The sequence below is a fragment of the Venturia canescens genome, chromosome 11, assembly GCF_019457755.1.
Source record: "Venturia canescens isolate UGA chromosome 11, ASM1945775v1, whole genome shotgun sequence".
Taxonomy (NCBI): Eukaryota; Metazoa; Arthropoda; class Insecta; order Hymenoptera; family Ichneumonidae; genus Venturia; species Venturia canescens.
The window spans coordinates 10,659,616-10,680,003 of NC_057431.1; the positions used below are offsets into that span (position 1 = coordinate 10,659,616).

Sequence of the window (20,388 nt, forward strand, 5' to 3'; positions counted from 1 at the left end):
TGGCAACAATGGTGCACAGCAGCTTCGACCCGTTGCCGACGAACTAATATAAATAAGTTATAGGGGTTCATTTGACTTTTTGAAAATTTTTGAAATATTTTTGAAAAAATTTGAAATCTCTACAACTGATTAGAAAATTTGGCCTTGAGCTGGCGCGTAAAGAATAAAAACTAGATAAATAGTTTATTCGTATTAGTAAATATTTTGAAGTTTTGTAATATTCATTTTAATAGTTTTATTAAATTATTGATTAAAATATTAATGACGATTCCAACTCAGTTCAATTTCTTTTATATAATTTCGATCGATGTAGGATGTATCGAGTTTGTAAACTAAGATTAACGTTGGAGAAAATCTTATTTTGAAAACCGCGGCAAAGCTCAGCAGCGTCATTCTGTGGCGGCGGATCAAATTACGGAGAAGCGCACGCGAAAAATGAAAAAAAATTCGTCCTCGTCGTCTGTATTCTTGGTGATGGCGTCGTCGCGTTAAACGTCAAAATCGCGAGAGCTTATGAATGTTCTCTTGTTCTTTTTTGAACTAATTGATTCGCGCACAACATCAATATCGTATAAATAATTGTTGTTTATAATAGATTAGTGAAAATGGCGCTTCATCGTTATACACACGCTGTTCTTTGCCGAATTCCGCTATCATTGCGTACCAGGGGCGAGGTCGATCTTGACGAGGCTAGAAAACAACATTTAGCACTTGCCGAACTTTTACGCGAGATTGGAATCGACGTTGTCGAAATGCCGCCCGATGAGGAGTCACCTCTGTGTCCTTTCGTCGACGACGTTGCGATTGTTTGCAATGGAACTGCCCTCATTGCACGACCTGCAGAACCTTCGAGGCTCAAAGAGGTAAGTTTCCAAGAAAAAAAAAATAACAAACCCTCATATTTTTTAGGCCCTTTGAGCATTCATTTTTAGCGTCTTTCAGATAAAAGCAGGTCGTGTTTAAACTGGGATGAATATTTTCTTTCTGAAAAATCCCAACAATGGAAAAACAATTTTCATAATTCATCAATAAAATCAAGTTTTTTAGACTAAAAAACTTTCTTTTGTTTACTTCTAGTATTATGGATAATTTTGAACAACAAAAAAACTACAGGTAACACTAATCAGAGGTTTTCAAATGACGTCTTGCAAAACTACCACAATTGAGACAATTATTTATCCAAAATCCCATTCCTAAACAATTTATATGATTCTCAAATCCCAAAATATTTCTCTGCTTGCAAGTACTAATTTTTATTGTCAGATACTGATTTTGAATATTCTGTAGCTTATATTTATAAGAGGGTCTATTCAAAATATTTTTTGACAATCGCAACACTTGGAACTAGTGCATCAATAAAAGTAACGTGGGTACTGTCACACATGAATATTTTGATTGTTGCCATTACATTTGTATAGTGATTGGTCTCTTATGTGGGTAGAGTTCAGTTATTCCGTGTACATTTTCTGATGACTCACAGAGATGACAGCATGGCCTGTCAATTGACATATATGATTGCGTAACTGGGAAAACTATTGAAGCATATGCGTGAGCTAATTAATTGTTTAAAATGTGATCATAATAGAGAATTTTGAAATTTATATTGCTGCAATTCTCAAACTTTTTTTTTCATGAAAGCAAAAAATCAATTTCAGTGTAATCCTGAAAAAATTAAACACCATCTTCTCAGTAAATTATTTGAAAGATTTATTCTCTAGCCCTAATGTTCGGATTTATCAATCAAATGAATTTTTTTTCCATAAACTTATGACTTGACTTCAAAGATTGTCTCTCAAAAAATGGAATTTTCATTAAAAATTAACAAAATAAATCAATTATTAATATCAATTGTACGATTTTTCATAGAAGATATTATTCAATCAATTTTCATCATCATCATTTACTGTGATTGTTTTCACAATTAATTTTAAATGGAATACTTTTTCAGATCGAAACTATACGAGCTGTCCTGAAAAAAGAATTGGACATACCTCTGGTTGAAATAGCTGACAAAAATGCTCGTTTGGATGGAGGAGACGTTCTATTTACTGGTAAATTGTTCATTCATCTTCAAAATTCAGAAACGAAAAAATATAAATCCTTTCGAAGTATGGGAAGATAAAAAAAAACGATAATCTTATTCCAAATTTCAAGGCAGAGAATTTTTTGTCGGCTTGTCCCAATTCACTAATGAAGCTGGGGCTCGAGCAGTAGCCGCTGCATTTCCTGAATACCCCTGTGTTCCCATAAAGGTAAATAGAACTTTGAGAATTGTAAATTATATGACAAAAAAAAATATTGAATGTTTTCGTTATTCCTGATTCTTATTTCTTGATAGTTTTTAAATCATTTTTTTCACGAATCAGACTCAAAATTCATTTTTAATATTCAGGATCATCAGATAATGAATTTTACAATTGATATCAACGCCTGAAGAAATAAACAAATTTGTTCTTCGAAAAATTAATCACTATTGGAAACTGAATTCTATTTTCGAAATATTTGTTTTTTTTGGTGGAAAAATTGTGTAATTGTTAAAATCGGACGATTCCGATATCCTTGCTTCAAGGTGGGGGATTATGGCGAAGGTGCGATTGTTCTCAATCTTTCTTCATCTCCGTTAAAGGTTGGATCTCTCAAGAGATTGACTTTTTGGCACAAAAACAATGAAATAAAATAAAAATCACCCTCTTTCACAGTGATAGAGTTCTAGAAACAATATTAGATCTTTCGGTACATTAAAAATCATATTGACCACTGATTTCAAGTCCGTTCCAAGTTCCTGATTTGTTTCCATAATATGAGAGCTCAACGATTTAAAAATCAATTTCAGTCATTTTTCACACGAAAATAGTCGATAGTCAGAAAGTTGAATTAAAATAAGCTAAGTTGCTACTTTCAACACGTTTTTCTCAAAATTCAATTTTTTCAGTCACTCGGCATAATTGCTCGAAATTTGTTTAATTAATTTTAATGCATGAAACATCTTTTCCACACTGTCAGTTCATCAAGGAACTAAAAATTATGAGAATTACGAATGAGGAAATACCGCTGTTTTCTACAAATATGCGGGAATTTTATTAAAAATTGAGTTCCTCTGATTCTCATCTTGCCAATTTTTTAGATATTTTGGTTCTTTTGGTTACCTGATAGCAAAGGGATGTCAGTTTTGAAAGATGTTTGGTTTTTCTGATTCATCAACTATTTTCCTGCTTCCAATGTAATGTTCCAGAAAAAAAGATACATTTGCAATAAAAAAGTTGAATAAAAAGTCAATAAAGTCGTAACTCGTTGAAATAATTGTTATCATTCAAAAGAATCTCCACAACAGTAAACAGTGACCCTGGTAAAGAGAGTTCTTCCTTGAATGGCTTTCTATTTGAGTTTTGACGAATTTGAGTTTTTTCTAGAACTCTCCCTCAAATATTGCACCGTTTTACATTCGTAATTTACACTCGAATAATTTGCTGCCACGAGAATGATGTTTTTCTTTTTTTTTTTTAATTTTAAACAACAGAATTGACAAAGTGTGTCAAAAATTTTTATTCTAAGATATATCACGTTTTATGAGATTTATTGTCACGGAATCACTGATTTGAAAATAATTGTATTCGTTATCAGTTAGTTAATTGTTTTTAATTAATTTTTTTTTGTTCACAAGGTCGCTGAGTCCAAACGGTTGAAATCTTTGGTCACAATGGCTGGGCCGGATGTCATGTGTGTTGGTGCGGGCAAAGAATCGCAAGAAGCTTTGAAGGTAAATGCAGTAAATACACATTCTAGTGGGATTGAGAAGTGTGGGAAAACACCAGAAATTAATGATCCAGAGACACAGCGGCCTCTTGACACCAAGTATTAGAGGGAAAAGTTTTCAAACACCAAGAATTCAAACTTTTGCTCCACTTTCAAGTAAAAAGAAGAAATGAGAGGAAAAAACAGAAAACGAATGGATTAAAGGGAAAAGAGCATCAAAGAAGTAGAGAACATTCAAATTAATAAAAAAACAAAATAAATGCTGTTTAAAAAAAAGCAATGGCTTCGACTCAATGAATCAACGATTAAATATAAATTTCTGCTTTTGAATTAGTTGAAAAAATGAATTTTTTGTAAAAATTAATTGGCCATACAAACAACGGTATATAAAAAATCAGAGTAAATGGAAGAAAGGAAAAACGTTGGAACAATTTGAAAATAAATGAATCAGTAGAAAGCGAGAATAGGATTTGATGGGGATGAAGTTGAAGACGAATAAATGACGGAGTAATTTTTTGTTGAATTCAGCGCATAGAAAGAGAGGCAACGTACAGTTATCAAACGCTGACAGTTCCTGAGGACGAAGCTGCGAACGTGGTTTACGTTAATGGAACATTGATTCATCGTTCGGAAGAGGAAATACCGAACTCGAGCAAAGTTTTTGCGGCCAAAGTTGAATTTCCTACAAGACCATTAGCATTTACGCAATTGGCGAGGGTGAGTTCAGGTCTGACGTCGTGCTGTTTGTTGGTACGGAGACCGAAGCACATTCGCAGTATTTAAGAAAAAAAAAGCACGAAAACAAATAAAGCAGTAAAATAAACTCTGTGAAAAGCGGAGTATAAAATTCAGAACCATTACAAAGGTTTGTGAATTTTTTTAACAATTGGTCACTCATTTTTTTCGACCGTCTGAACCCAGTTCAGAAATTTTGAATTCCTCATTTAAAAAACTGGAAAGCAAAAGAAAATCTTGCCCTTGAAAGATTCTAATAATTCGAGGAAAACGGAGTAGCCAAATCGGCAAACGAGAGATGTTAAGTGTTTCAAAAAATTCCTCGAAACCCAAGAGTTTGTAAATTCGAGCTTTTCTTTTCATTTTTTGGAAAACATGATCTTTTGAGAACATTTTGTTTGTTTGTTCATTTGACTAATCCGTTGTTCTCGTAACGAGATTATTAAAAAATTAAGAACAATAATATATTTGATATTAATATATTGTGAGAAGCTATATGAGAGTAATATATGAGAATAAAAGAGTTGAAACGAAACTTAAGATTTGGTTCTGACTAAAAAAAGAAAACAAGTACGATTGCATTGCTATTATTTATTGGAGAACCATGGCAGCTTTTTCTCCCTTTTAACGTTAATTTCAAATAGCCGTAGAACTTGTTCAACTACTAAATAAACTAAGGAGGTATTTCAAACAGAGATTCACAGCGAAAATATTAATTTTATTAGGAATTCAGTCTCCCAAGCAGAAGTCACGCTTAGAGTTCGAAAAAAATGGATTTTCAAAACCTTGTTGCAAGTTATAAATATAATCAATCTTTTCAAATTCATGCACCAATTTCATTACGGATTTTTACAATATACAATAAATGTTCATCGAAATGGGATGAGGGAATGTTGTACCTGAAAGTACATGAACAAGCGCCGCGTCAGAAAAAATTTCCACAACCGCAAAGTTGTAGAGTCTATAATTTTCAACTGATATATGGAAATTGAAAATAAAAAGAAACGATTTTTCAATTTCTTGTTCCATGAAATAGTGCATTTGAAGATACAGAAATGCCTTTTTGACAAAGTCCCAGCATTTATTATTATTTAATATTAAGATTTTTTGAATTAAAATTTTGCGTTGTGAATTTGTGAGTGAAACATACTAAAAGTCGACATACCAAATCGACTGCACAAAACGATTAATTATTAGAGGACAACTTACCGAAGAAGACAAAAAATCACGTTGCACATTCGATCCGTTTTCTATTCCGATCGAACTGCTAGTCTCTCTGTCCAGTGATTGTAAAAAAAAAAAAAAACAAATCTTCGTCTTCACCTACATCAGCTGTGTTTTTACCTTGAAATTAAATGTTTCGATACCACCGAAATAAAACGTAACTGCTTAATAATAAGTCTACAAAAACAAAACTACTACTTACTAAGTATGGCGCAAATCTGATAAATGAAGTTAAAACGACATAGCATTTACCACAAATCTGTAACTGTGTGTTAGAAAGACTGTGTAAACTTTATAAAAAATTCCTTCCTCTACGGATTTTACTATTTAAGCATGTTGTTTCTTCAATCTCTTTTTTTATATTCATTTTTTTAAACTTTATGTCGAATGACAAAAATAAACGCTTGCGAAGAACGATAGCTCGGAGTCATTCACTTCCTAAGCCATCGAATATTGAACTTGACTCCATACAATCCATTTCCTCAAACTTTTTTTTTTACAAAGGCGTTGAACACGATTCCAATCTTCTCTTCAGCGTGAAATGTTTTTCATACATAATAATAAGGCTTGCTTGTTTCTGTATTATGATAAAAACTCCATAAAATGAGAAATTTCAATTTACCGAAAATTTGACAAGTAAATTTAATTGTATACAGATATGGTTAATAGTAGTGCACGCGAGACTTACTCGCACATGTCCCACCTTTTACGTTTATTTAAAAAAAAAATGGTTACAATTTTCAATATTTTACACTTCAAAACAACTATCCCAAGCTTTGGCGTTCAAATTTTTTAATATAATTTTCATCGTTCCGTTGGAGCCAAGGTCAAAAGTTCTGGGGAACGGAGTTTCTAGTGGTCGTTCATAAATTTTTTGTAACGTTTGTTCCCATTTAACTGGCGCGACGATTTGTTTCGGTAAAAATTTTTTTATGTCCCTGCTCGATTTGTACGGTTGAGCTTTTACATTGGAGTACACTTCTATCCTCGGCTCTTCAAGTTGAATAGATGCAAGAGCTTTCCTGAATGGGTCCAATGCAGGCTCCATAAGTTCAGTGTGGAACGCACCCGAAACTGGAAGTCTTTTCAGTCTTCTTAATCCTAAACTCTCACCATTTTTTTCAATGTATCGGAGCGCCTCTTCATTACCAGCTAATACTTTGCCTTGTGTGTAAAGGTAAACTGCAATTCTATTGGAAAAGAAAATTAAACAGTTTTTATGCCAATGAAAAATATCAAAAATGAAATTAAATTGCATTGGGATTGAAAATAATGAAAATATTGGAGCTTTTTATTCTATTTTCTTTTCGTATTATTTAATTACGTTTCAATTATTGACGTATTTCCTCATGCTATTCGTACGTTCAGCGTCCTCTTTGATTTTGAGAAGTTTTTTGCGATCATGGAATGACCAACTACTAACATTTTTGTTTACCTGCAAATGGGATTCTCAATGCCCAAGTCGGTAGCCCAAGCTTGTGCATCTTTACAAATGTCAACAATTTTAGCTTTGGCAGAACAGAAAGCAAAGATCATGCCCTGAGGGCATTTTTGAGAAGCCTTTTGCATAGCAGCACCTCTTACAGCTGCTAATCTTATGGCATCCTCTATTTCAATAGCTCCGCTAAAAACCAGCGCGGTTAGTTCTCCGACACTGTAGCCAGCTGCAACTTTGCACGTTTCTATAGCTCTTGGTCGTTCCTCCCAAAGACGTTCCAGAGCGGCAAGGGAAGCAACTACTGTTGCGGGCTGATTGAACTCTGTTCTATTGAGCTGGGATTGCGGACCATGAAGACATAATTTTTCCAGATCATAACCCAAAGCAGAATTGGCACTTTCAAAGAGTTCCTTAACTCGTGGAAATTTCATGTACTTTGAGACTGCTCCGACCTTCAAGATTCCCTGACCGGGAAACAATAAAACTGATGTATCCAAGGGATCCATTTTTGGTTTACTGATTTCTTCCCCTTCTGGAACAGACGGAGCACCCTCAGGGTACGGCGTTGTTGCCCAAGTTTTGTCTGTTGATTCATTAAAATTTGCAGCACCTGGAACATTAGATTCTTGGTTATTTGCTGTTGTTTATTAAACTCAATCCACATTGTCCATTACATCATATCAAAACGATGTTTTCTTAATTTAAAAGAACTAACAATGAGACCTTGATAAGTTCAATTCAAGTATGAAATTAATATTGAATTAAGAGTAAAAAAAAACAGGATTTCAGTATACCTTTCGGTCTAATTAACTGGCAAATAAATAAAACGATAAATCTCTGTTGTAAAAAAGTAAATTTTTTCTCAGTTGGCTGGTGCACAATGACAGCGCAATAAAAACTTTTCGAAGATAGTTGAGATCGTAAAAAATCGAAATAAGAAATACTGTTGAGAATACCTCGTAAAAGTTCCGTAAGATTGGGCCCTTCATCCTTTATTTCATCAGTTCCTTCGTTGGACGATTTGTCATTTGAGTATTCTCGACTCGACAATCCTTGACGCCATTGTTTCTTCAAAGATCTACACTGAGATATAAATACTCTTGTCGAAAGCATTGTTTTTTACCTAGTGTTATTGAAGATTTCTCACTTGTTTTTCTTAATGTGACACTTTCCAACAATTCATTTTTTGTTTCGTGTAGATTTTTGAAAACTCTCGACTTCTTGGCACTTTTAAAGGTTAGTTTCGATCACACCAAATCACACGTGCCACCGGGTTCGTGGAGGGCGTGGAGGGGGAGTGAGTGGTTGCGAATCATGGTTGTAGATGGCGTTTTTTTCCGACGGATTTTTTTCAAATTGATCGCTCATTTCATCAAATATTTTTTTCCATGTCGTCATCATCCCGTCTTCCGAGACTTTCATTTATTACAATTGTTTTTTTCTTCTTCATTTAAAATTACCGTTCAGCTCTTGAACTCATCTCGCAGCTTACACAAAATGTTACTTCCGAAACTTATTGCAGTTATCTTTTATCGAGTTATCACTATACGATCTTTTTTATTCTCGCACGACCTCACGGTGGCGAGAACCGACTCTACAACCTATAAACCCTTGAACCAAAGCATCACATTCTTATTAAAAATCTTATAACCTAAAATGTGACGGATAGCTTGCTTTTTTTAAATGATTAATTAGGCAATAGGGTTCCAATATAAGAAAATTCCAAGAACCATTTCGATATTTCCAATATCGAAGAGTTTTTGTTTCTCGATATTATGTAAATATACTGTATATTTTTCAATTGTTATGTAATAAATAACGTGAATTCAGCGAGCAATTCTGTACGATTATAGAATCCCGATAAATTTGCTTTTGTATTTCGATGTTGAAAAACATGAAAACTCATACCTCAAGAAAAAACTTTGGCCATTAAATGAATTATTGAAAAATATCAAAATATGGCATTACCAGGGCCATTCGCGCGAGGTTCGTTGAATTCAAGGCGCTTTACAATAACACTTTGTGATTTTTTTTTCTCAAAAAGTATCAACTTAACGAAAAAAATGTATAGAACAAAAAGTATTTAGAATCACTCATAGATTACGGATGAATTTTCTCAGAATTTTTCAAATTAAAAAAAAGATTGTCAAAATTCAAAAATTCAAAAATAGCTAGAAAATTTTTTAAAAAAATCTCACGTTTTTTCGGATGATTTTAAACGCTTTTTGTTCTGTAAAATTTTTTCGTTAAGTTGATACTTTTCGAGAGAAAAAATCATGAAAATTAATATCGTGTTGTTTTGCAAAAACCACCATCTTGGAAACCCTGAGAGGGAAAAAAAATTTCATAACTAGTGTTTTGGAAAGGTCAGACATTAGAGACACCTTTGCTGGCGATAATACGGTTATTCAAGTGCAGCAATGATAACAGAAATCGATTTGAAAGAAAAAAAAGTAAAAAATTCTTGACTTTTTAATTTAATACGCAAAAATAATAAAGATTTTGATTGTATTTTACAAAATAAATGCCACGTTCTGAAAAAGCACCCTCAAAAACCCACTTTATACGATTTTCAAGAATTTTTCTTTTATTCTTCAGTTAAAATCGTGTTCTTGAAATTGCATGTCAAAAATTATCGTTTTGCGCATTAATGGGTTAAATTTAGATGCTCGATCATAGATAAAGAAGTGGGAGATTATGAAAGTATTCATTTTCGTATTATTGGCAAGTGTTTGAATAAAAAGGTTCAATTTTCAACAACAACAAAAAGTATAATTTTTTGTTGATAAAAAAGGTCGAACATTTTTTTTGGACATAATATTGTTACGTCCAGAAGGGACGAACGTAGATAAAGGTTAATTTATTTAGTTTCGCTGCCACCAACCTACACAAAGTGCAGAATTTTTCAAATGTAAAATATTTTAATGGATATTTAGTTTAATGATGAAGTTTAATCTGAATGAGATAGAAATAATTGAATAGACGATTGAGGAATGCCTATATGGCCCCGAAGCAGGAGATTGGGTCGCTCAAGTAACAAATAACAGGAAAATGAATTTATTGATAAGATATATGAAAAATAGAGGGTTCGACGAGAACAGAAATATATGCGAAAAGAAAAGGTTACAAAAAGGTTTACAATTTGAATGAATTGAGGTATAATTTTGAAGATGGAAACAACAGTGAATTAGCGTTTACGCCAACTTACTCTCTCACACGAACGGGAACAATTCTCCCGTTCCGCACAGGTGGTTAACAACCTGTATCGTTGTACCAGGAATTACTACCCCGCCGCGAGTTAGCTGGATTACGGAGTTATCCCGAGGGATCTACAAAAATTCTCGCCACGGCGACGAGAGCTCGAAAGCGATCGTGGTGACGGGGTCTTCGCAGTGCATTTCAGCACTTTAGTCTTTAAGGTGGTTCCTCCACGAGACAGTTAAATTAGGAAATTTTTTTAATTTGGCATACGTATTGTTTAACATATGAACAACACCTCTATAAAATTTTAACAAGTTTCACCATCCCGAACCCGAGATATATGTAATTGAAGTTGACTCAATTAACACGTAACATATGGACCATACATAGGCAAACAGCACATTATTAAATCTACCGCTAGTACTAAAATTAGGAAGTTTATAAAAAACGAAGAGGAGCTTGAGCAGGATATCACAGATATTGTGAAAAAAAATCAAGGTGATTGAACATCTAGTTTGACAGATACAGTCTCGAGAAGTACGAAGGTTTAGGCTGCATACGATATATTTTGCAAGCGAACAAGCGAATGTCGTCTGTATAGGGGTGGGGATCAAATATTGGAATGACTAAAATTTCGAACAGCTAAAATCTCGAGTTTATAAACTTCGAATGATAATACGGAGACAGATAGATTCGACTAGAGCTTTGAATACCGAAAATAAATAAAGCAGAAACTGCAAGGTTCGAAGCACGTTTACATCGAAAATAGAATGTAACAATTGCCTATAGGACGATGACTAAAATATCGATTTTTCGAAAATTCGACTATCACTCTTTCGATTCATAAATTACTACAGTCAGCGATACTGTGAAAATTCACAATTTTGAAAATATAATAACGAAAGACCAAATATTACTGAGGTTGAAATACTGAAACACCAAAAAGTCGAACGGTCAAAATAGCGAAACATTAGAAAGTCGATCGATCAAAATAAAGAAATGCAGTGGAGCTCCAAATACACGCGTCTCACTCACTCACTTACTCAGACCGGTGATCTCCAATTTGAAACATCGCCATTTTGACTTTCGCCTTTTCGAGCTATCGCTATTCTGCATATCTAAGTTTTATCGGCTCGAAAAATTCACTTTCGATTTTTTCCTACTCTATATTCTGGTCTGTCTGTAAAACAATTACTCTCCATCTTGAATTCGAAAATATGAACTTTTGACATTCGGATGGTCTGTTAAAATTGCATTCGAAATGAAAACTATTGAAATATATATTTTCGGGTAAATACGAATTCAAAAAAGGAATTTTTCATTGAACACGCAATCTGTTGAATAGTCGATCGGGAATACGAATTTCGAATTACTTATTTTCCTCCAAACTGATATCACAACTTTTAAAATTTCGAAATATCGACCGTTCTACAATTCAGTCATTCGACATATATTGAACCCCACCCCTGTATAGGCAACAACCTTTTCTGTGTGTTGAAGCGTAGCCCGGATAATTCCGTCAAAAAATTTACTCGCGATGTCAGATCAAAAATACTTTCAGAATAAATTTTACGAAAGCAAATGATATTTGTACTATATCTGTTAGCACCAAGTATGTATATAGGGTCTTTACAAAGTTATCGATTACGATCCGAACAAATTATCAACCCTTTTAAGGAGTTTCGGTACAGGCGATACAATGTTGCCATGCTAAACCATGCTAAAAACATAAAAAATTTCAAAAAGTTTAGAATTTTATAAAATTTAGTGAACATATTCTTTAGTGCCAAATTTGACAATACAAATTTTTTAAGATTTTTCTTCTACACAGTTATCGAGTAATTGATCACTAAAGTTTACGTGTATAAGCATAGCGTTTCCATATATATAGGTATACATTCCGGGCATAAGAAATCTGCTTTAATGCGTAATTACTCGATAACTAAGTAGAAGAAAATTTTGAAAAAATTTGTGTTTTCGCACTTGATGTTGAAGAACATTATCACCAAATTTGATCAATTTCTTAATATTTTGACTTTTGTATCGAAACTCCTTAATATGCAGACGGTACATAACTTTTGGTCGTGGCTGTCGCAGGGGATCGACCTTAAAGTTATGACTTTAGTCGTTACCAAGGGTATCCACGTGCCACCTTGGAGGTCGCGATCAGGCGATGCCGAATCGGTGGATTCCAAGCGATTTCTTTGATTTGCAATGGCACGAGGCATCGCGTACTGATATAATTAAGAACGTTCTAGCAGTTTAACAAAAGAAATATATTAACGTTGAGTGGAAGCGTCGTCAAGTCTGGCGTTTAATGATAACCAAACGCGGAATACGTGACAATATTAATCACATAGTAACTGAACCCTAAAAATAAAAGCTGAAACCAATATTGATTCCATTATTTCGTTCAATCAAAATGACCGAAAAAAATATGTATACATATTATTTTACAATAATTAAGAATTTTTTCATGAGTTTTTAAAATTTGATTTTGATTTGATCTTTAAAATTTGTTACGCGTGTCAGTCGATTAGCCATTTAAACTGTGTGTAAATTTCAAGATTTTCTTAAAAAAATCGCTTCGTGTCTGAACTACTTATAATTCTTTTTACATAATTCATTATGCCTCATCCACGAAATTCCCACTTTTCAATAATCCATACAATATTTTTATTTTTGATTTTAATTTTATATTAACCTTTAATATTCTGCCAACGTTTTTCTTCAGCAAACTCTTGAAATAAGATCACACACGTATCACAATTCTGCAGGAATTTTCCTTACATTCAAATTTATTCCATAAAAGTATATTGCTATTTTAATTTAGTTCAATTAGAAAAGACCAACTTTCAACTCCGCACGACGAGCTTTTCAATTTTGGATCATTAAATTTAAGTACTTTTGATGTCAAATACGCTGCTACGTTTGTAGACGCCAAACACTTGTGCACAGCTAGACGTTAAGAGCCCTGGCTATGGAATATATTTTATTTTTCAAACATTCTACAGCAAATACTTGATCTCCATGTGTGCACAAGTGAAATTTCATATTTCACCTCAGGGTGATTCAAAAAATGTATAGACTTTTTTCTTTAAAACTGATGTGGAAGCTTGACGATTTTTCTGAATCCCTTTGTACGTACGGCCAAACAATTTTTTTTCCTTAGTCGATGAATAAAGTCGTTAAACTAAAAATAGAATACTTATAACGAACACTTGCTATATAATTCCTATAATTAAGAACTGATGGGAACAGATGATAAAAGTAAACAACCGTTTATATGAGACATTATTTCGTGAAACGAGTGATGAGATGAGGGAACCACGACGAATCGTATAAAAAGGCTCTTTGGATCTGATTATGTATTGACGTGTATTGCTCGAGAACGATTAATCGTTGCTTATACTTCATTCCTGGACATATAGACAGTGTCAAAGTCAAACTTGGACGATGCATTTATGTGAGTACCTCCTGAAGATTTATGTGAAAGTTTACAAAAATTGACGTAATGATCGATCATTTTTTCGTTTTTTTTTTAAATTTGCTATTCTTCATAGAATTTTAATGAAAGCTATTTTTGGAATGATTTTTCGAAAAATATTCCGCGTTTAATTGCACAGTTCGGTGCATTTTGAACAAAGTTCATGCGCAATGTGACGACAAACCGGAATTTTATGCATTTTAAATAATTTATTCCATACTGAACCTTAACCCATTAACCTTTGAGGAAAACATTTGAGGAAAAAGCCATAGAAAAAATTTTCATATTTTTTTTGTATTACGCCTATCAGTTTGTCGCACCATACACTGTTGCCACATCGTCACAGCTGGTTATGCGCCGTTCCGCGTTACGTGAAATTACCTATTTTTTAATTGTGAATATCTCGAAAACTGGATGGTGAATCGATTTGAAATTTTGATAGTCGGTCCGTGAAGGCTATCTTTACACCATATTTAAATTACAGAAATTCTTAAGATTTCAACAAAAGTACAGAACTACGTTAAGAAATTTCCATTATACTAAAGAGCAGTAGAATTTTGGAGAAAACTTGCGGGTACGTTTCTGTAGGTTAAAAGACCTACAAGGAAAATTGGCGCTGCTGTTGTGTCTTTGAATAGATCAAAATTTCGGCTATTTCTACAGATCCTCCCTGACCTATCAGCGAGTCCCGAAAAAAGTCTAAAGTGGGACTGAAGACTTAAGTGGACAAGCAAGATCCAAAATAAGTCCCAATTCGGTTTTTTTTCGTCGCAAGTCCCAAATTGTGACTTGAGAATTTAAACCAGATCTTTCGCGACTAATCCTTGACGAAAGTTCCGGTTACTTCAGGGACTAGTTGATCCATCGGGGCCAGCATTTAGTTTAGAACAAATCGGATGTTGCTCTCTTTAAAAGCGAGAAAAAATTTCGTGGTCGACTTTTTTACAAGCTGTGGAAGTAGACCCTGGAATTTTCTGTTGATTCGATGGCCTTGGTCATCGGTGACTTTGGATAAGAGAGTTTTATGAACGACAGAAAATTCTATCTTCCAAGCTCAGCTGAGCCAGATACCTTGTCCTGCAAAAGGCCCCGATTCTCGATTCTCTTCGTCTACTTTGATAAAAGCTAATTAACACGTTTCGTCGAAATTTAAATGATAATTATAAAAAATAATTATAATTATAAGAGTAAATTTCTTACCTTCCAATGAAGTCATTCGAATGAAAATTTTCGATACTTTTTCAGTTTTATTACTCGGTGCTGTCATTTGGCATGTCGCGAGGACAGAAGCAGCAGTGTTACAAAATACTAAGTTCACTCCTCTGGTCCATGATATAATAGACAGTTTGGACACGTTTACACCGAATTATTTCAAGGTGATTATTTCACGGAAAATTATAAAAATAAGTAAATTGTCAGAGTGAATTGACACTCACATTAATTTGTTTGCACCGAAACTAGTATTGATACAACAATAGTTGAACATTATTTTTTTAAATGAATAGGCTGTCGCTGAAGTAACGAATGGCGATCTTGTTTGCTCGGCACCGACTGCGTTGATGGTTTTGTCTATGGCGGTGCTAGGTGCCCAAGGTAAAACCAAACAACAATTGCAAACGGCTTCCGCTTTCTTCCAAGATAAAGCACTTGCAGCGATCGCTTTCCGAAACTACATTTCGACCTTAAAGGTAACACGATACATATCTTTTAGCATTTTGAGCTTCCCAATAAAACGTAGAACTTTCAAAACAAAGATGACATACAACCTCCTGTGATGGGTAACAAAAATTCATTTGCCGAAACTTAAAACAATATCTTCGTCTTTTTTCCAGGACTACCGGCATGCTGGTTTGAAATTAGCGAACAAGGTATTCGTTCGCCAAGATTTGCTACCCTACGAAAGGTATACCACCACTATAAAAGTGGCCTTCGGTTCATCAGTGCAGGCTGTGAATTTCGAGGATCCTTATGAAGCCAATAGGACCATCAACGAGTGGTTTTCGTCCCAGACGAACAATCATATTAACAATGTTATCAAGCCTGGTGAGAAGGATATTTTCTGAATTTCTCACTCGTTGAATAATGAAATAATTCAGTGGAAAGCCTACAAATGCTTTTTTGAATCGCTTTTTCATTTATCGACATACGTTACTGTCGATTTTGAATGGTATTTATAACACACGACTGCAAACCATGTGATTTCTTACAGAGGATGTAGATCGTGCAACGGATGTCGTCTTCGCAAATACTGTGTACTTCAGGGGCATATGGGCCAACCAATTTGACATTCGAGACACAAGTTCGAGATTCCTTTTCTCTGTAAACCCCTATACTAAAAGGAATGTATCAACTATGTACAAATACGGATTTTTTAAAACTGGTAGATTTGAAGACCTTAGTGCAACGTTCATTGAAATACCATACAATAAGGTGAGTTAAGACCGGGTTAACGTTAAGGATATATTGCACAGGCGATACAATGTTGCCATGCTAAACCATGCTAAAAACATAAAAAAATTCAAAATGATCAGAATTTTATAAAATTTGGTGAACATATTCTTTAGTGCCAAATTTGACAATACAAATTTTTTAAGATTTTTCTTCTGTACAGTTATCGAGTAATTGATCACTAAAGTTCACGTGTATAAGCATAGCGTTTCCATATATATAGGTATACATTCCGGGCATAAGAAATCTGCTTTAATGCGTAATTACTTGATAACTAAACAGAAGAAAATTTTGAAAAAATTTGTGTTTTCGCACTTGATGTTGAAGAACATTATCACCAAATTTGATCAATTTCTAATTATTTCGACTTTTGTATCATTCACCCTTAAATCGGTGAAAAAAGGCCTAATTTCAAGAATTTTTTCAGACGCTACAGATAATACAAATTTTATTGATCGTGACATCATAACATACAATATGTGAACAATATTTCCTGAAATTTTAAAACTCAAATATCAATAATTAACTCGAGGCACTTCGGAAAAAAGTTCTCCACCGATCAACAGTATAAACTTAAATCTACTCGATCGATTCTTTTGAACTTGAGATTTTTTTCAATTTTTCATAATTATTGATTTTACAATAACAAATAAGCTCATTTTTTAGGTGACAATCGGTGTTTCCATTTCTAAGTGTCACAAAAAATAAAAGAATCGAAAAAAAACCTCCCATAGATACCTGGGCAATTATGTAAGGAATTGAAAAAAAATCACTCGGGTATATTTAGATTTATACCGTTCACCGGCGAACAACTTTTTTCCGAAGTGCCTCTGAAGATAATTATTGATATTTGAGTTTTAAAAATTCAGGAAATATTGTTCACATATTGCATTACGATGTCACAATCAATAAAATAAATTTGTATTACTTGTAGCGTCTAATAAAATTCTTAAAACTGGGCCTTTTTTCCGGCAAATTAACGTTACCCGGCTCTTAAGGAGTTTCGGTACAGGCGATACAATGTTGCCATGCTAAACCATGCTATAAACATAAAAAATTTCAAAAAGTTTAGAATTTTATAAAATTTGGTGAACATATTCTTTAGTGCCAAACTTGACAATACAAATTTTTAAAGATTTTTCTTCTACACAGTTATCGAGTAATTGATCACTAAAGTTCACGTGTATAAGCATAGCGTTTCCACATATATAAGTATACATTCCGGGTATAAGAAATCTGCTTTAGTGCGTAATTACTCGATAACTAGGTAGAAGAAAATTTTGAAAATATTTGTGTTTTCGCACTTGATGTTGAAGAACATTATCACCAAATTTGATCAATTTCTTAATATTTAGACATCTGTACCGAAACTCCTTAAAAGACAAACAGACCAAAGCTATTTTTATTGGATGAGGAAGAAGAAATCACAAAGATCGAAAGCGTCGAAACAACATTTTTTGTGATCCTCCGCAGAGCATGAGTATGGTCGAGGCGCCTCGTATGTACATCGTTTTGCCGGACAAGGTTGATGGCTTGACAGAATTGGAGAAAAATGTAGATAAATTAACAGTGGAGAGATTGGCTAGCGGTAAAATTCTTAATCTTTATCTGCTCTTACCGAAATTCAAAATTGAGAGCACCATTCCGGTTGACAAAGTCGTTACAAAAGTGAGTTCATTTATTTCCGTCTTACTACAATATAGAAATGCAGCAAATCAAATTTATGAAGTTCCCTGAATGGTTTTATTGTGTTTAACCGATTGTTCTTTTGCAGATGGGAGTGACCGATATTCTCTCCTCGAAAGCGGTTGATCTGACTGACATTACCCATTATCCAAATATTAAAAATGTAAAGTTCATTCACAAAGTTGTGATTGAAATTGACGAAGGGGCTAGCAAACCGGATCCACCGCCTTGCAAGTTTTTCAAAATTTTTACAGCTTCGGCAATTTTCTTTTATGTTTCGATGCACTTCAATCAGAATTGATCGAAAACGAAAACTATAGTTGAACACTATTTTGTGGATGACGCAGACTCTGCCAAAGAGTAGCTGCACGAGGGGATTCCGAACTTTTTTCTTTCGAGTTTTCGATATATCGTTGGTTTTTACATTTTTTTTTGTATTTTAATTGGCTGATGTGAAAAAAACTAGGTAATTTGAAAACTTGATTGAAAAAAACATTTCAATGTTCTTGTATATTCAACTTCTCTGTTTTCTCGAATCCAATTTTAAATTCTATCAAAAAATTGGATTGATTTTGAACTGTGTTGGAGAAAGCGACCATAAAAGGAGAGATATCTTCTATCAATTAAAAGTTTTGAACGAAATGATTGATTGAAATATCATTTGATTCGAGCAGGTCCCAGTTGAATTAATAAAATTTATTCCCGGATGGAACTCGAAAGAAGTTTTTTCCTCTCGACAATGAATGCGCGCATTTAAGATCTGTCAGCCTATATTTCGAACATTTTTTCTGTTTTCGACTATTTCGACATTATAATTAAGATGTTCAATTATTTTTCTTCGATCTGACTATTCCGGATTCAATAATAGAATATTTGCCTTTTATAATGGAAAATTGCAAGAGCAAAAAATAATAAATATTCTTTTTTCAGACGCAGAAATGGTGTTATCAAAAATAAATGTGTTCCATGTGGATCGTCCTTTTCTCGGTTTCATCGCAAGCCCCAGTTCCTCGGTCATATTCTTCAGCTTCCGTTACACTGGGCCACCGGAAGCAGAAGCCTAATTTACAAAACTTACGCCATATACGCATATTGATCAGCAATGATGTATATGATCAATAAAACTCGATCATCTAATTCCGTTTAATCCCTTCGCCTCTCAACGTTGCAGTGGCATTCCTATATATGATTATTGATTATTCGGTATTACTTTTTTTTTTTCAACTCGTGACTGCCCGAAGGGCAAAAAAAGGCGGGAATTGTGCGTTTCACTGAGGTCAGCTGATTGGGGGATTTCTTTGGAGCAACTTATCTCTGGAACGGTCACACTTGTTTTGACCAATTTTAGCTTGTGTTTTTTTAGACACAGTTTGTTAAAATCTTTGGTGAACTCGCTTAGAAAACTAATATTTACGTTCAAACTTATTTTTTAACTTCGAGCTGTTGTTTTCAAATGTATAATGATGAACTTCAAAAAGTGTGAAATTAAAAAATGTTTAAAAAAAAAAACATAAAAACTCCCGACTGAAAGACTTAAGAAAATAGTATTTAACTTTAAAAAGTCTGAAATAAAATAGATGTCGGGATTTTTGTCGAGAGATGTCTCTAATCAAATCATTGAATAAGAAGTAAAAACCCGACGAAAAATCACAGCATCTATTTTATTTTAGCCTTTTAGAAGTTTACTATTATTTTCTTAAGTTTTTCAGTTGGAAGTTTTTATGTTTTTTTAAAACATTTGTTAAAATACATATTTTTTAACCATATTTTTTATTAGTATTAGTTTATTTCCCAATATACTCTTTCGGATTTTTACACAGCCCCCCCCCCCCTGTTCACAAAATGTCTTCCTTCCGTTACTCTTTTCATTTCCATTCACATACTCACACAACTCTTTAATCATCTTTCTTTTCAGTACTCTATTTATTTTCCCGTTCACTCCTTCTGCTGTTTTTTTTTCAGCTATCTATACAGATCTTCTACCACTGCGTTTCCTCCATCTCCGCTTCGATTTCGCTGCTCTCGCGAATGTGCGCTAAAGTTTCATCTTCCCTTTCGCATTTTCTACGTTTGCTTCCCCTGTACACAGAGAAAATTAAAAAATAATATTTAGCGTGGAAGTAACTGAAAAATTTATCGCGATATATTTGACTGCAGGAACAAGTTAACGAAAAATATTCATTCCTGCAGCGCAGACTGTAAAATTTTAAAGATTTTGCGGAATTTTGAATTTTATAACAGTAAATATTGCAGATAGGACGTCAAAATTTACTAGATACTCCGACAAAAGTTTCTACTTGGAACAATAAATATTATTTGATTCATAGGAAAATTTTTCTTCCACAATAATATCATGGATTGCAGCTCGTCACCGCACTATCGTTACTCATGGTGATTTTTCAAATTTAATTCTATC

The 20,388-nt window shown here is 33.7% G+C and overlaps 3 protein-coding genes across 4 annotated transcripts; 2 read left to right on the top strand and 1 right to left on the bottom strand.

Annotated features, from left to right (window-relative positions):
* Positions 1 to 433: 433 nt before the first annotated feature.
* Positions 434 to 6,131, top strand: LOC122418077 (N(G),N(G)-dimethylarginine dimethylaminohydrolase 1). The gene is made up of 5 exons (XM_043432094.1): positions 434 to 863; positions 1,949 to 2,051; positions 2,155 to 2,252; positions 3,662 to 3,757; positions 4,282 to 6,131. The coding sequence occupies exons 1-5, from the start codon at positions 606 to 608 to the stop codon at positions 4,534 to 4,536; spliced, it is 810 nt and encodes a 269-aa protein (XP_043288029.1). The 5' UTR covers positions 434 to 605; the 3' UTR covers positions 4,537 to 6,131.
* A 232-nt stretch (positions 6,132 to 6,363) lies between these two features.
* Positions 6,364 to 8,435, bottom strand: beg (malonyl-CoA-acyl carrier protein transacylase beg). 2 transcript variants are annotated; one of them, XM_043432093.1, is made up of 4 exons: positions 8,107 to 8,435; positions 7,148 to 7,760; positions 6,826 to 6,902; positions 6,562 to 6,734 (listed from the first exon to the last, which is right to left on the bottom strand). In XM_043432093.1, the coding sequence occupies exons 1-4, from the start codon at positions 8,261 to 8,263 to the stop codon at positions 6,694 to 6,696; spliced, it is 888 nt and encodes a 295-aa protein (XP_043288028.1). In that variant the 5' UTR covers positions 8,264 to 8,435; the 3' UTR covers positions 6,562 to 6,693. The 2 variants fall into 2 exon arrangements, with proteins under 2 accessions (XP_043288027.1, XP_043288028.1); XM_043432092.1 differs by having other exon boundaries at positions 6,364 to 6,902.
* A 5,354-nt stretch (positions 8,436 to 13,789) lies between these two features.
* Positions 13,790 to 19,109, top strand: LOC122418075 (antichymotrypsin-2-like). The gene is made up of 8 exons (XM_043432091.1): positions 13,790 to 13,817; positions 15,084 to 15,214; positions 15,344 to 15,526; positions 15,671 to 15,881; positions 16,048 to 16,268; positions 17,760 to 17,954; positions 18,061 to 18,202; positions 18,903 to 19,109. The coding sequence occupies exons 1-8, from the start codon at positions 13,808 to 13,810 to the stop codon at positions 19,034 to 19,036; spliced, it is 1,227 nt and encodes a 408-aa protein (XP_043288026.1). The 5' UTR covers positions 13,790 to 13,807; the 3' UTR covers positions 19,037 to 19,109.
* Positions 19,110 to 20,388: the final 1,279 nt, after the last annotated feature.

Excerpts from the sequence above, each read along its gene's own strand:
- LOC122418077 (XM_043432094.1), top strand. The coding sequence starts at position 606 with ATGGCGCTTCATCGTTATACACACGCTGTTCTTTGCCGAATTCCGCTA. Across the intron at positions 2,052-2,154 it reads AGGAGACGTTCTATTTACTG|GCAGAGAATTTTTTGTCGGC; the intron begins GTAAATTGTTCA and ends CCAAATTTCAAG. Across the intron at positions 3,758-4,281 it reads AATCGCAAGAAGCTTTGAAG|CGCATAGAAAGAGAGGCAAC; the intron begins GTAAATGCAGTA and ends TGTTGAATTCAG.
- beg (XM_043432092.1), bottom strand. The coding sequence starts at position 8,263 with ATGCTTTCGACAAGAGTATTTATATCTCAGTGTAGATCTTTGAAGAAA. Across the intron at positions 7,761-8,106 it reads TCTTACGGAACTTTTACGAG|GTGCTGCAAATTTTAATGAA; the intron begins GTATTCTCAACA and ends CTAATGTTCCAG. Across the intron at positions 6,903-7,147 it reads ATTGAGAATCCCATTTGCAG|AATTGCAGTTTACCTTTACA; the intron begins GTAAACAAAAAT and ends CTTTTCCAATAG.
- LOC122418075 (XM_043432091.1), top strand. Across the intron at positions 15,215-15,343 it reads TTACACCGAATTATTTCAAG|GCTGTCGCTGAAGTAACGAA; the intron begins GTGATTATTTCA and ends TTAAATGAATAG. Across the intron at positions 16,269-17,759 it reads TTGAAATACCATACAATAAG|AGCATGAGTATGGTCGAGGC; the intron begins GTGAGTTAAGAC and ends GATCCTCCGCAG.